Source organism: Ischnura elegans, chromosome 6 (genome assembly GCF_921293095.1).
Source record: "Ischnura elegans chromosome 6, ioIscEleg1.1, whole genome shotgun sequence".
NCBI lineage: Eukaryota > Metazoa > Arthropoda > Insecta > Odonata > Coenagrionidae > Ischnura > Ischnura elegans.
The window spans coordinates 85,437,279-85,453,083 of NC_060251.1; the positions used below are offsets into that span (position 1 = coordinate 85,437,279).

Here is a 15,805-nt window from a genome sequence, read left to right on the forward strand (position 1 = left end):
CATTGTGTGTTCTACTTCTGTGACTTGAAAAAATTAAATCTACGGCCGTTGAAACAAAAAAATACACGTAAAGACTAATTCCAAGATATTTCCGCCATTAACCTAAGGAATCAATGGTAGAAGAAGTATTATAAACGGAAATATGTAAAGTTCACTCCTTCATACAAGGACAATTGCATGTGTGTAATGCGGGTTGCGTGAATTGTCAATTACTGGTGACGGGTGGCATACATGTATGTCATTAAGGTTTTTTACAAATTGCGTGAAATGGAAAGAAAAAAAATTGCAAATTCTGTTGTATTACTTCCAAGACCACCGTTATGAAGGAAAATCACCCATCCGTCACTGGAGGTTTCGGCGAAAATATCATCCGCATTGATTGTGTTAAAACGAGGTGTTTGCAATGCAAGTTTGTTAAATTTTAGCCAAAGCCTGCAAAACTGAAAAGGAAGATGTATAAGTGGTACGTAAAAATAATTTTAGATGTTATTATTTAATCTACTTTACGTATGGTAGTAGGCTTTAATTGAGAATCTAAGTATACCGGGACTAGCCACGGTGATAAATTTACGATAGTCTCCCGCAATGCACAAATTGCTCGAAAAATCGACAGAGAAAAAATCATCCCGGTCAAGGCGAATTGTTTTTTCTCTGTGGATTTTTCGCACAATTTCATTGAGAATTTTGTGGATAACCCCGGCCTACCTTCCCTTCCAAGTAGTAATTCTCTGTCATGTACAAAGGTCTATTCCCATTCAATCAATCTATTAGTCCTTCCACGTTTCCCCTATACCCCGCTTACCTTCTACATTACAGTTTATTTAGAAAATACTCGCAATTTCTATACCTGAAATATGTACTGTACCTAATGCTGTAATGTTGGTAATGAGCCGCTTAAAATCTTCGGACCCATGAGTCTCTGAGCTATTTACTTTATGTTTCAGGGTCCTTTCATAATCAAGACGGATGGAAAAAATAGCATCACAGTGAAATTTGGAAGAAATATTTATTAACAAATATTTTACAGCGTGGTACACATATGTAAACCTTTGGAATTTACGACAATGTTTTTACGCACCCTGATAATACAAAGAAATTATTCTCATCAAGAATACTTTATTATCACTCATTATTTTCAAATGATATAATCTTTATAAACACTTATTGTGCGAAAAATCCAAGGGGGGAAAAATCATTCACCTTGACCGGGATCCGAACCCGGATCCCCCGAGTGATTTAGCCAGTTAAGCTACCGAGGCGTCATTCTCCCCTAAGGAAGGCGAATGATTTTTTCCCTGTGGATTTTTCGCGCAATTTGTGCATTGAGGGTGACATCCGTAAAGTTATCACCGTGGCTAGTCCCGGTATACTTAAATCAAACATGATTTATTAGTTTTAAACTACTGATTAGATAGCTTAGTCAAAAAACACTTGACAACGCACACGTATCTGGCTTGCTGTTGTGTCATCCATCTTGTTTTACGAATGCAAAACAAAATACATGTGGCGTGTAGTGGCAGAATCGTCTACTACAAGGTATAAAGAAGTGCAGCGGCGGGTTTAAACGACAATGATCCACACTTGAAGGATGATAATAATAAAAACGTGGAGTCGCAAGTGTGTGTACCTTGGGTCTGAAGAAGTCAATAATGTGAGATTTCATGGAAAGTGCGGTTCAACAGTTGAAAATGTTGATAGGATTATTTAATTCGTAATGTTCATTAAATTTATTTCGAGATATAATTTTACATTTCATCCGTAACATCTTCCATGAGATCTTTACAATTTTGTTTTTTTTTTTACCGGTATACTTTGTTGACAGAATCGGTTATAAAATATTCCTATCCACTCAGAAAAATAGCAATTTTCTCACTGCACCAAATAAAAACTTTCTGTAATACTTTAGACTCAATTTTCTTTCATTGTGCATACTAGTTTCTTATTTGTATTGATCCATATTGAACATTTAAGATGCATTTTGAAGGTTATATCGATCCAGCTACGGAGTTCTACTGAAACCGGGATTCTTTTGCATGAGGATGATGGGAAATACCATGGATCGTATAATACCTTATTAAGGAATGTTGAATTATGATTGCATTCCCGCGATTTCTATCCGAGAAACCTTTTGGACGGGCAGGGAAGGAGGGGAACGAAGAACCGAGCCATCCCAAATATCTTACGATTCATTAAAAACTGCTTCTTTAATAAGACCCAGATATTGAACTTTCCCCACGCTTGGTATTTCATCCCCCTTCTACCATCTCCCTATCCCCCAACCCTCTCCTACTCCTTGTACCATATCCATCCATCCCTTCTCATCATGTTCTAAGATTTCCCCCCTAGCGTATTTTTTATACATCTCCTTCGTCCAACGAGCATCCTTATTATAAGTCCCAAAAATTTTAGCCTTTCTATGGAGGAGCAACCTAGGGGTTATATTTTTTGCTCTCGTTGAATTATGTTACAGTCATTATTTTCATTTTCCTGCTGTACATACACAAAGGAGAGTATCTGAATATTGTATGAGAATTTTTTTTTATTTTTCCACCTCCAAAAAAAAAGCGGAATTTTATGTTGGTGATTCATAAACTCGTAGCTATTTCTTGAAATTTTTCAAAATGTTATTGTGTCACAGGTTTTCCACAGTGTGAGTACTTTAAGACATTATTTTTCAAGCGGAATTACCTTTTATGAATGATATTATTTTTGACACAACAAAATCACACAAATTGTCGAAACCATGGTCGGTCGTTAAGTGTTAAATAAAATAGTGTGGAAATTACCATTTGTGTTTAATCATGGATATAGCATTATTCCACAAAATTAAGCCTGAAACGATTTTAATCAATGAGGAAAACGACTCAACTTTTGTGGACAGGCCCTGGATTTTATCACAATACACATGAGCTATTTATTTTCCATATTTTCTGGTTTACGTGAAAATTTCTTTAATTTAAGGTCCATTGAGAGTTTACAGTCAAATGTCCCCATCTGGGAACAGATTTATAAAAAGGTGGATATAGATTGCATCGTATGGTTTTGAAAGCCAAAGGTAGTTGTTTCGATCCCTGGTCCAAGGCAGCTTCTTTTCCGTTGAAATTAATTTAAGATAGAGTTCTTGGTAAAAAATATAGTGTAAGGGCTCATCTGGACGATGATTCATAGTCCTGCTTACCCTATTATTTACATGCTCTAACGATCCATTTCTCCGTTTCCACATCTAGTTTTTTATCTTCATTCATTGGGATTCTTCTTATCTGCCCCAAGTGCCCAAGTTTTGGTCTTCCTCAGGAGACTTGACCTTAATTTTTCCTTTTATCATATTTCATTGGTCCTTGTCTTATGGCATGGCCTATCCAACGAGTTCTTCTGTCGTGTATGGTACCTCATAGTTCCCTTTCTTACACTCAGCCAGTTCTTACAATTATTTTCTGCCGTTTATTTCATAAGGAACGTTTTCCGGTGATATCTAACCAATTAAACTGAATCCTAGGGATAGCAAACAGGTCTTGGATTCCAGGCTTTCTGACTGTTACAAGGTGTTTACTAATGGCTACCAAAATGACTTTGGTGCTATTAACAAGCTTCACCGCAATGATAATATTCCTAAACACCATCAATTTTTGACCCTTAAGTTCCCCCAAAAAGTAGAGGCATAGAGACGGTTGGGAACACCGTATCAGGTAGAAAATGTAGTGTTTCGGTAATTTTTCTTAGGATTTCAGACGATTTCAGTGGGGGTCGATTCTATGACTTTTTGTCTTAACTCGTTTCGTGCACCATAAACATTTGTGTGAACCAGTCGGAAGTTCGGAAGTTGGTTTTATGGCATTGTGATATATTGATATGATGTCCTCCATATTAATCTCCTATAAATGATGGATTATCTCAAAATAATTTTAGGGTAGTGACTACTTAATCATAGCATTTCAGCACCGAAGGGATGGGGTGAAGTTTGTAGGACCCCGTAGTCTCACAAGCACCTTTCACACCAATAGGAATCATAAATTAAATGTGAATAAAACAATGTAGTATTTATTGCTTTTGTGGTGGATGATACAGGTGATATTGCCTCGGGATTCCAGCCAGGTTGTGATTTCAGAATCTTACACTGGCTATTCCATCAGCATGCTGACTCCTCAAATCTTTTCCTGGGTTGTAATAGCAAACATGAGAGAAAATTTAGCGTTTCGACAATTTTTCCTAGTATTTCAGACTATTTCAGAGGGAGTCGATCCTATGACTTTTTGTCGTATTTCGTCTCGTGCACCATAAACATTATGATGAATCAGTCAGTCAGTCAGTGGTCGGGAGTAGATTTTATAGGTGAGTGTATAAGTAGGTATAGTGAATATTATCAGGTTTTCCAATCTTCCATGTTTTTTTATCGTTATAATTCCATTTACCACGCGAAAATCGGCACACACACTCTTCCCAATGTTTCGAGCGAAAGCTTCCGCAGAGGTTGCTGAGCGTTCTCCTTGGTTTTCCACTACTGTCACGCGTGTCGGTGCTTAGGTATGGCTGATGTCCCATTCCCATTTCCATCATGCTCTTGATCATCCGTGCGATCGTAAGCGGAAATCGTAGCGTTGATGCATGCATGGACAGTCGTGATACGTAGTTCAGAACACTGCCACTTTACGATGATGCAGCGCTGCGGCGTCGGAAGTGGAAATGAAATTAGGAAAGCGAAATGTTGCCGAAGCATTTATTTAAGACGAATAGCCACTGCGTAATCATGTTTCCAGTGAATTCCATGAAAAAATGCAATTAAATAATTTTTGGGATTCTAACGGTATTAAGAATGAGTTGCTTTCCTAATCAATTGGGGAATCATTAAGTTCAGCCGTTTGAAAGCAGCACTGTTGTTATATGCTAATATTGTCGAGTGCAAAAATTCGCGTGGACAACGAAACTCTAAAGGTCGTAAACATGCAAGATCGAAACACCAGATAATTAAAGAATAGGTGCCGTCGACACCTGGTGGAAATGGGAGTGCTGATGATCAAATAGACAGACTATATGAGAACTGATGCGCACTGAATTAACACTATTGTTATCATCGTAATGTATGTGTGCGTGCATGGTATGTGCGATCTTTCCGGCGATAATAATTGGAACAAAGGTTAAAAAACGTTTTCTCCTCCCTAACAGGAGGTATCTTTAGGTTGAAGTCACCTGAAGGCATCTCCGTCATCCTGAAAACTCGTCTTGTTACGGAGGAATAAACGAAACGAGTGATAGTGCGAAAAGAATGGCATTTATTTGGTTTTACGTCGGGACCTCCTTCATTGTGCTTCCCTTCACATCTGAGTTCTTTTGAGACGCGGTACCGTAACCCTCCCGCTTCTCGTACCCTATCTAAAGTGTTGGAGAGGGAACGAATACCCTTTATTGCTCGAGTAGCGGTTCTTGCCGGGGAATCCTCCAGGCACTCGCGGTATGCCCATATCCCAAGCTGTTCGACCCATACGCCAGTGTGGAAAACTTTTTCCCTCGTCGCTCATTCTGACGACCTCCTATGCCTCCCTTACCGTTCTTCATTTTTTTCTCTCGGCCGGAAATCACCACCCTTGCTTCCCCCCTCAACTAACCGAAGAGAACTTGCACATTCCCCCTTAGTCTCCCGCACTCCGCCACACCTTATTCCCATCCCCGCGACTAAATCCTTATGAAGTGGGTCAAACGGGGAGTGATTTTTCATTCACTACACCAGCAACTTTCTGAAAAACTCCCGGAACCCCCCCCCCCCCCTCCCTCTCCGAGAGCATCCAATGCTGCTTGTGACTCTGGCCGTATAACCAAAAATCCTCCTACTCCGACCACCTGCCCATCCTCAAGTCGCTCCCCCCATCTCCAGCCCTTCAGGGTTCCTCTCTTTCTCTTCGAGGGAGAGTTTCAGGATGTAGAGGGGGGTTTTAAGGGGATCGGAGAGGAGCTTGTTAAGGGGGCGTGTATATAGTTCGGGGCGAGGCCGCGCGGTGGCGCCTGGGTTAGGAAAGAGAGAGAGAGGGTACGTATACCGTATCCCCTATTCGGCGCGCTCATCGCGTGGCCTTTTACCGGAGCGCGGACGTGTAAGGCCTTTAACTAGTAACTTCTGATTCGGAGTATCCCTGGGCGCTTGAAGATGTAGGGACTTCGCGGATTGTATGGGAGAGTAAGGAGGGTAGTTGTGGTACGGTGTACGGTGTTGGAGAGGAAAGGAGTATGGGGAGGTAGTTGATGCGGTGTGCTGCATGTGGAGATTTCGGGGTCGGCGTTACGATTCTCTTACTCTCCCTCCATCTCAAACTCGAGCTCCCACGGATTTGTCTCCGTTTCTCTCTCATATCTGGAAAAGTTTTGCCCGGCCGCGATACAACGGGTGAGGGTTGTTCGGTCTGAAAAGACTCGCGTGGCATTGTTCTTCGTCGCTTTCGGTCGGAAAAAAGTGTTCCCCACCGGATGCTAATGCGTTCTCCAGTGTAATTAGTCGTTGGGTGTAACCTGATTTCATGCATGTGATCAATACTTTAATGAGATATGCGGCTTTAAATTCTTTCATATCTCCCCACAAGGACCGTTCCAGAGAGTGTGCAATGAGGGCATGGGTTAAATTTTACCCGCATGATTATTTTTATTTAGGTGGCTTGTTTTTCTTTTAATATTCGCTGATTAATGCAGAACGATATATTATTTTATACCGCCATAGTATCCGATTGTCTTTCTAATATTAAAAAATAATAATCAAATCATACATGTCATTTTAGGGTACAATTAAATGTCCTCCTTGAATTATAACTTAACTGATTGTGAGTGACTTAATTTTCTCTAAATACCTATTTGTTGAATTACAAAGAAACATACATTTTTTAGTACCACCTTTAGGTTTCCGATTGTCAGGTTATTATTATAAATCTACCAACCAAATCATGGGTGTCGCATTAGAGCATGATTAAATTTCTTTCAATACTTATTTCTAACTATTAAATAGGCTTCGCGCAATCTTCCGTACATTTGCAGGGGAAAAAGCATGTGGAGAACGAGATAAAAGTGAAAATACCTGCTATATATAAGAAAGATCCCCAATACAAGGTGAAATGCCGGCCTCAAAGGACTAACGTAAAAAAGTTCTCATATCTCAACTGGACGATCAATGATTGGAATAGACTACCTGCAGAACTGTTTCAGCCCTATCCTAACAACATAAAATTTTATAAGAAGAGGTGTGAAAAATTTATCTTGGAAAACTAATTTCATTGCATATTTTGAATTTTCGATTTCACTGATCTAGTTTCATTTTGGTGACAAATTTTTATTTATTCCATTTTCATTGCATAATAACTATTACTACCAGGTAGATAGCCAACTTGTAGCTTGTATAATATAATAATAATAACTGGTGGCTAAATGGATTTGTAAGGAACAATAAAAATTTTACTCCGCCGTATTTTTGTATTGTTATTCTAAGGTTAAAAACCTAATAACTAAACCATATTTGCTATTTAATGTATCTTAAGGTAAAATTGCTATTGAAAACGAATCATATCGCATATTCCACTAGATTTATATCCATGCACAGGGATAAAATAAAAATGTCCGAATGAGAGGCTGACATCTTACAGCTTTTATGTGGTGGTATGTAATTCAGCTGAAAGTGAGTAAATTCAAGTTTTCTTACAAAGAGTTTTTTAAACTCTTGGGGAATGCAGAATAAAAATAAAAATTTTCTGCTGTTATTCCTGATAAAATTTCACATTTGAAACCACTTTCAGTAATGTTATACGACATTATCATAGAGTTCTATAAAATTATATGCCTTCCATTTATTTTATAGGTAAATGAGACTAAACCCTGGGTATTCTCAGTCAAATTTTATGTTTTACCCAAGTCAGGTATAACGCGATGGAAAAATAGTCCGATTTATTTATTAGGTAAGCCAGTTTTTTGGGAACCTTTGGATCTCAGATTTTTCTCGCTGTAATTTTTTGTCGTTTTTTACTTATTCCTTTACCACTACATAAGGTACTTTAAGGTCCTGTAATATTCTAAAACCAGCTTCCATGCTTTATCAAGCAACCTATACAATAGTTTCATTCAAAGTGACATTTCTACTTTTATAATCCTTCGCTAACCACTTTAATTGTATTTATTTTATTATTATTATTTGTATTGTTATTTATTTACTATTATTATCATTAATTTATATTTTATTTACTTTCCAATCTATGTGTAAGAATAGTTTTTTTCAAACTCAGAGTCACTTTCAACCTATTCTTCAGCAGAGTAAAAAAGATTTGCCGCTAATATTGCTGAGAAAATTTAACGTTTAACATGTAATATAATGTAATAACATTTTCTAAACATGGTCGCTGCTCCACCATCATCAGAATTGTAACCGTGATCAAGAAAGGCATAATTTACTGAAAATTTCTTCCAAGATTCATAAGTTCAATATAAATTAGACATTTAAGAAAGAGAGTGCGTGTATATGAAGACATTTTCAGAATCCACCTTCGTAATGTGGCACTCATATACTGTTTACAAACATACATTGACATGCTTGTATTTTCAAATCCTTAGCGATTCATAAATAAGCTGTTTCATACGTAGGTATATAATGGTTAAATTGGTATTAAAACGCTTAATGTCACATCGTCCACCAGTTGTACTTCCATATGTCACCAAGCAGGCTATGTATATTTTAATAATTTAATAAATCAAATATTTGGTGGATAATAATTTATATAAGGCAGGAATTTAACTTAATTATACAAATGGGCATTTACAGATTAAATTATTTTGTTTATTTTTAATCAAAATTAATGAAAATCTGAGGGAACACGCGTTGGAGACAATGAGGTTTACACGAAAACAAAGGGTTTCCGTAAAATATTTTCATGTTTCCCTGTGTGTGCGTCTACGTATCTGGAATGTGTCCTGAAAATAGCGTAATACATTTTTGTTACACCCATTACGTCTATAAAATGAATCGTACATAATTTACAAGGAGTAACTCAAGAGTTTACAAGTAACTCAGGGTTATGATTACTTTTAATTTTTACGTTGTTTGAGGTATATGGCTAGATAATTTTTAAGAAATTTGCGTAGCAATGCATCGATTTTCTGTCAAAAAAAAATCTGGCGGATAAAATATAGATGGTCATCTCTTCCTAAGTTTAAATCCTGAGGTTGGCGATAAATTTCGAGAAATGAAAGGACCTCCGCTTGGGTAGTGGTGGAAACTTTAAGCACATTATGCGTCCGTCAGATAGGATGCGTTTGTCCTTGAAGCCGCGGTCCGCGAAAATCAGGCTAACACTAAGTACGCTTCGCGGCGACTTTCTCTCCGTAACTTTTTTTAGCGAACTTGGCGAAAAAACGTGTTTTAATATTTAGAGGGGGGTTGGGAGGTCCGAGCTCCCTGGTCCCCACTGTGTGAAACAAGAATATTCTAGGCATAATAAAGTAGGATATATTATTTAAAGTATCCAAGACATTGAAGATATTTTCTAGACATCTAGCAGACATTTAAAATATCCAAGACATTGAAGATATTTTCTAGATATCAAGAAGATATTTTGTGCTATGTGGGCGTTGAGCTACATTTATAACAAAAAAAACCGTCTTGTGGCTCCATGGTCATCATCATGCATAAAAAGTGAAACAAAAACATTAACTACTTTTAAGAACTCATATGTATCACGTAACTGAATGGTGTTAAAAATTACGACTTCGGCTTCATTTACTTGGTGAACCAACATTTCCACTGATTCAAAGAAGAAAAAGGATATCTTAGAATGGTGCTAATAATCTATCGGGGTTTAATTTATTCTGTTTGTCCAAGTTGATTGCTTTTCAATATTTCTTTATAAGGGTTTCAAGTAAACTGTATCTCAATATTGGAAAAAAATGGTCCATGAATTTGTAAATGACAGTTTGTGGCTAGATATTTTATCTTCAGAAACTTCGTTACAAATTTAGGGAAGTAAGACGAACCAGCGGTAGGTAGCAGCAGCGACCTACCCTGCGCAAAGACTTCAGGGGTGTATCCTGGATATTAACGCCTCTGGTGGCCGGGTGACGAAATGTTTTAAGAAAGGTGTATCTGGTTCGCCAAGTCTTGATCTTCAGAGCGCGAAAAATAATTCGGAAATAAATTGTAAGGACGTATATTTACCAAGAAATTGACCCATACAAATGATTATAAAGTTCTATATAATACTAAAATATGAAGTATCATCCATTCCTGGTGCAAATTTTGAATTAATATCCTAAGCAGTTCATCACCATTACTAAATATAACTACTTACATAAAAACTCATCTTTACAAGTATATGTGCTCCTTTGTACAAACTAAATTATGAAATAATTGAATTTTAATTTTGAAAATCCATTGGTTTCATGGCGATTTAAAATTCTGCTAACGTGAATAAATGTTATTGCATTATTTATTTTAGTCTGGAGTACATTTTTTTGGAAGTCTGTTTTTATTTTTGTTACGGATGAAAATAAAATTACATTTACTCGCTTTCTTGCATCTGCCACACTTATTCTACTAATATTTCATATAAAAAATTTCGTCAAGTTCTAATATTTCACAGAGAAACGAAACAAAGATTTATTAATAGTACCTACTATTGAATTTTAAGTAAAATTCACACTTCACGCACATTTTTGAAACTATTGTTAAGCAGAATGAACACTGAAACATATTTTTTTAAGTCTGTGAGTAATCTGCGAACGCCTCCGGCGGCCAAAATTTGTAATTAAAATATCTGTTGGATTTACTGCATTATTATCGACTAATGTTAAAGTTTTTGTCTTTATTTCCTAAATTAATCCTCCCTTTTTCTTTGATGTTTTAATTTTTTTTTCAACGTCAATATAGCACTCGCAACGAGTTAGCACATGTGTTTGAATTCTTCTCTTTCTTACGTGAATCATTTTGAATTTATTTAACGAAATAAGCTCCTTAATATTTTTTATTTTCTATTTTATCGACACAACGTTTGAAGTATTTCGCACAATGTTTCCATATTAGTTTGAATTCTTTATTTACTCATGTAATAATTATATTTTTTCATTTCCCGTAGTAAATTCTTCTGATTCCTTTGAGTATTGGAAAATTGTATTTCCCGTTAATATTGATTCCGCCGCGTTTCAATTTGTTTAAATTTCTTTGCAATTCACGCAAAAAAATTCTAATTCACTTAACGAAAGGAAACTAAAATATTTTTTATGCTTAGCCTTTTAATCTATAATATTACCCTAAAAATGTTTTGAAGTATTGGTTTGAATTTTTTTTATCTTTCGTCGCGAAAATTTTAATCTTCATTTCTCGAAATTAATCCTTCATATTGGACTCTGTACTTATTTAACACGGCACTTATATCCATGAGTACTCATTTAGGCAATATTGCATGGAAATTCATGGTGTTGATTTTATGTAATAAAAAAAGCTGAATTCTTGACGGCTAAACTATGAATTGTTTGCGAGTTTCATTAAGTGATTGATTCGTTCTTTGCAGTTGGAGGCGCTCGAGCGGGTCCCAAGTATCCGGTCATCGTTTTCATTCACGGAGAGTCGTACGAATGGAATTCCGGAAACCCATACGACGGCTCACTGCTGGCGGCGTATGGAAGAGTTGTGGTGGTCACTCTCAACTTCCGACTCGGGATCCTCGGTGAGTTGTACGCAGTGGCAGGAGCGAACCCAGATGGCACAGAATCCTCCGTATCTAATTCGTATGCAGATAGTATCCATTGACTACCGCTCCGTCGCTTTTCGTCATTCTGTGCCGTCTGGGAAGGTGACGGCCGCCCCCCCTAATTTTTGGAAGAATCAAAAAGATGGTAATTTTGAACGCGGCTGGACAATTAAAACTTTTGCTTTCACCTCCTCGATAAGAAATGTTTCAAAAATAATCTCTGAAATTCGCTTGCCTTATGCATATCAGACGTCAAGCGCATTATCGGTGAGATGGGTTGCATACCACCGAGGCGTAGCGGAAAGAAAGAGGAAACCGCCCTCCCCCAAAACAACGACATCAATCCACGCATTTCAGTATTTTTGGTAATTTAGACCTGTTTCTTCCTTCTTTTTACCACAAATACCGCTGTAATCCATTCAGGTATGTATCCAGACATTTGCTTCGGCGCACCGCACAGTGGGCTGAATCGAAAAAAGCTGGACAAAACCTCAAAATCGATTTTTTTGAGTGCGGAAGTTGAAACTTTGCACATTTGTTGTCAATGCATTAGTGCATTTTTTGCGCAAACCGTTTTTCATAGGTAAATTTGTTAAACAATATTTAGGCAACATTTTGCTTGATGCAAACGGTCGTAGTTGATTTTTTTGGATGGACACTCTAAAACGTTTGATGTGATTCAACGTAAATATCTCGAGGTAACTCGGTGATCCTTTTTTATAATCGCACATGAACACCAAATTTCGACGAAAAACAGAGTCCTCCAATTTGTATCGTATCGACGATAAATATCGCAAGACAGCGAATAAATTAGGTTATAAGAAATGTAAAATAAATTTGGCACTAAATAAATTATATCTTTTAAACAATTCACTTGCTAAAAGATTCACTTTCCAACGTCCGTCGAGCACGGTAATCCCCGTGGCCTGAAGCAAGCTCCGAACTGTGCCGCATGTTAGAAAAATCGATCTTAATTTCGGCGTCGCAGGTGGTCGCAATTCTCCTTTTGGTATAATACTCTATAGGTTTTGCTGTATATGTGGTGTAAATATCTCGAGGTAACTAGGTGATCCTTTTTTTATAATCCTATACGAACATAAAATTTCGACGAAAAACAGGGTCCGCCATTTTGTATCGTATCGGCCACAAATAATACAACTGCGTCATGAAAGTTGCCAAGAATTAACAATAATAAAGCACAGAATAATGTTATGAAGTTTTGTTTCTATTGAATTACTACATAAGGTGTGGCATTACTTTTAACATGCTGAATTTCGAAAAAAATTCAATGAGGGCAATTTCTGCGAAATTTGTTCAGCTTTGAGGCCCAGTAACTTGTTTAAAAAATTTACCTATGAAAAACGGTTTGCGTAAAAAAATGCACTTATTTATTGACAACAACTGTGCAAATTTTCAAATTCCGCACTCAAAAAAATCGATTTTGAGGTTTTGTCCAGCTTTTTTCGATTTCAGCCCACTGTGCACCGGCGCAAAAAATTGGCTGAAAACAGGCTGCGCCATTTTATTATATATATATGGTCAATGACGAAAAAAAATCTTTGAATACCCTCCAAATGGAAGACAAAGAAGTGCTAATTAAGATGGTATAACAGTTTTGTCAATAAAACTATTCACGAGGATAAAGTTGACCATTTTCAGAAAAAATCGATGGTGGTCGTTTTTCGCTAATTTTTTTCAACTTTGACCTCACATTCATTGTTAAGGTGAAAACACAGGAAATAAATAATCTGGCAAGTTATGCACAATTTATTTGAAAATATGTATGCGAAGTTTCAACTTTCTAGCTCGAAAAAATCGTTTTTGAGGTTTTGGCCAGCTTTTTTCGATTCTAGCCCACTGTGCGGCGGTTCGCTTGTGAGGTAAGAGGGGTTGCCTATCCATCAGTGGTCAGCGATTCTATGATTGGTTTGAAGCAGCTCTCCACTCAATTCTACTGTCAGCTAATTTCTTCGTACCTACGTATTTCTTCTCTTTCACATCTTCCTTCACCTGTCCCATATATTTCATTCGAGGTCTTCCTTTTCTATTCCTGCCTAATACTTGTCCCCAGATGCCAGATGATTGTCTTCATCAGGCCATCATGTCTCAAGAAAGGGCCAATTAGGTTGTTCCATCTTCTTATCAATGTTTTCACTACGTAGTATATTCTCTTCTCCTACTCTTCTTGGGACTTCCTCATAACTTCCTCGGTCAATCCATTTGATGCTCATCATTCTTCTATTGCACCACATTTCAAAAGGCTCTAACCTCGATTTTGCCACTGCTGTCATCATAGGTGGATTTAGGGGTTGGGGGGGCACGGGGGCACATGCTCCCCCCAGATACTTAAAAAAAAGATGAAATTTTTAATAAAAGTATTAATATATTTTAACGTAAAAGTTATAAGTATTTCTATATTATTAACTTTTATAATAAAATTGTAAATACGTTTCATAGCTAAATTGTTGCATTTAGTTTTTAATCCCAAGTATGAGAAGACTACTTGCCTGTCAGACCCCCCTCAGAAAAAAATCCTGTATCCGCCCTTGGCTGTCATTGTCCATGCCTCACCTCCTGTCAATTCGTTTATAGGCTTCCTCCGGCCAGGAGTGGGTGAGCACACTGTCAGCAACTTTGGCCTCCTTGATCAAATAGCTGCACTCCAGTGGGTCAAGGAGAACATTGGTACTCTTGGGGGTGACGCCTCCAGTGTGACTCTCATGGGTCATGGCACAGGTGCTGCCTGTGTCAACCTTCTTCTTGTCTCTCCCGTGTCTCACGGGGCTGACGGTAAGACATATCATTGTTTACGTGAAAATTCTATCATAAAATATTTTAGGAAGAAAAAATATCATATTTTTATGACGTTAACAATTTTCATTTTCATCTTTTAATACTGTTCTAATGTTTTAAGAAAAACTTTATTTTTGGTGTTAATTTTGATAAATCTTTTAATTGATTTTTTTATTTTTAAGATTTTTTTAATTGGCTTTTATGGTTGTGTTTCATTTTTTCCTTTCAAAGAAGCTGTGGTTTTACTTGTCAGAATTTAATTTGCCCAATTAAATTTTCAATTTCTTTCTTTTTTCCATTTATTTTACAATTTTAAGTACCGGCTGTCATATAATCTTTGATGTTGAAATAGTTGAATGTTAGTTGAAGTGACTTCAACCCTGATGATGGAGTTAAAGATTTCAAAATGTTATCAGTGAGAAAATAATTTTATGATTAAATCTCAAAATACCTCTTAGCTGTTGGTAAGAAATATGCACCAGGATAGTGATGGAGTGTTGGCTAGAGTATTACCTTCCCACCCCATATTTATCAGTGTGGTTTTCAGCAACTTTATGTGGCTAAAACAAGGTAGATTTTTATTTAGGGGGTTTTACTCTCCATTAAATTTAAAGAATGATGTTTTATTATGATTCTGGAGAGAACTTTTTAAAGCCATTTACTCTGAGTTTGGCTTATCAGATTTTTCAGAGTCCCTACCTCCTTGTTAGTTGTCCATTTCAATCAAGTAAGCCTATTTTAGAGATTTTATTTCCAAATTAAACTGATGTCTGGATATATTTTCTAAAATTAAAATCTTTTTCCAGCATTATTTGCCAACCTCATCATGCTTGAGGGCCACATTTTCAACTTTGCATTTCTGTCTGGGATGAAATAACTGTTTTTTTGCATGATGAATTTTTCAAGTAAATGATTTATGTTTTAATTTCTACTCTTAATTCAAGCCCTACACTTATTTCATAATAATTTTAATGGCCTATATTTTTAATTTTGATTCAATATTTATAGTCTTGAAACAAGGAGTACTTTTTTTTTATTGAAAACAATGTGTTGTTAGAACTTAGCCATCAATATGTATGTACCTACTTTATTGTACTCAGAAATATTGAAATGGGAAAGCAGTATTTTAACTCCAACTTTCACATATTTCTCCCCCAGGACTCTTCCATCGAGCCATACTCATGAGTGGGACCGCTCTAGGAGATTGGGCATTGAACTCAAGTCCACTGAAGTCCACGATTCAGGTAAGTCAAGTGATAAATAATGCTAAGAATGAAAAGAGTTATCCAATATACAGGGTGATTCAAAAAGAA

General features: G+C 36.8%; 1 protein-coding gene across 1 annotated transcript in view; it reads left to right on the forward strand.

The window, feature by feature from the left end:
* Nucleotides 1-15,805, forward strand: part of LOC124161417 — a 181,747-nt gene that overhangs the window by 145,432 nt on the left and 20,510 nt on the right. The window contains exons 2-4 of the mRNA XM_046537733.1: nt 11,520-11,675; nt 14,292-14,489; nt 15,651-15,736. Coding sequence (XP_046393689.1) covers nt 11,520-11,675; nt 14,292-14,489; nt 15,651-15,736 — 440 coding nt within the window. The remainder of the gene's footprint in view (nt 1-11,519; nt 11,676-14,291; nt 14,490-15,650; nt 15,737-15,805) is intronic.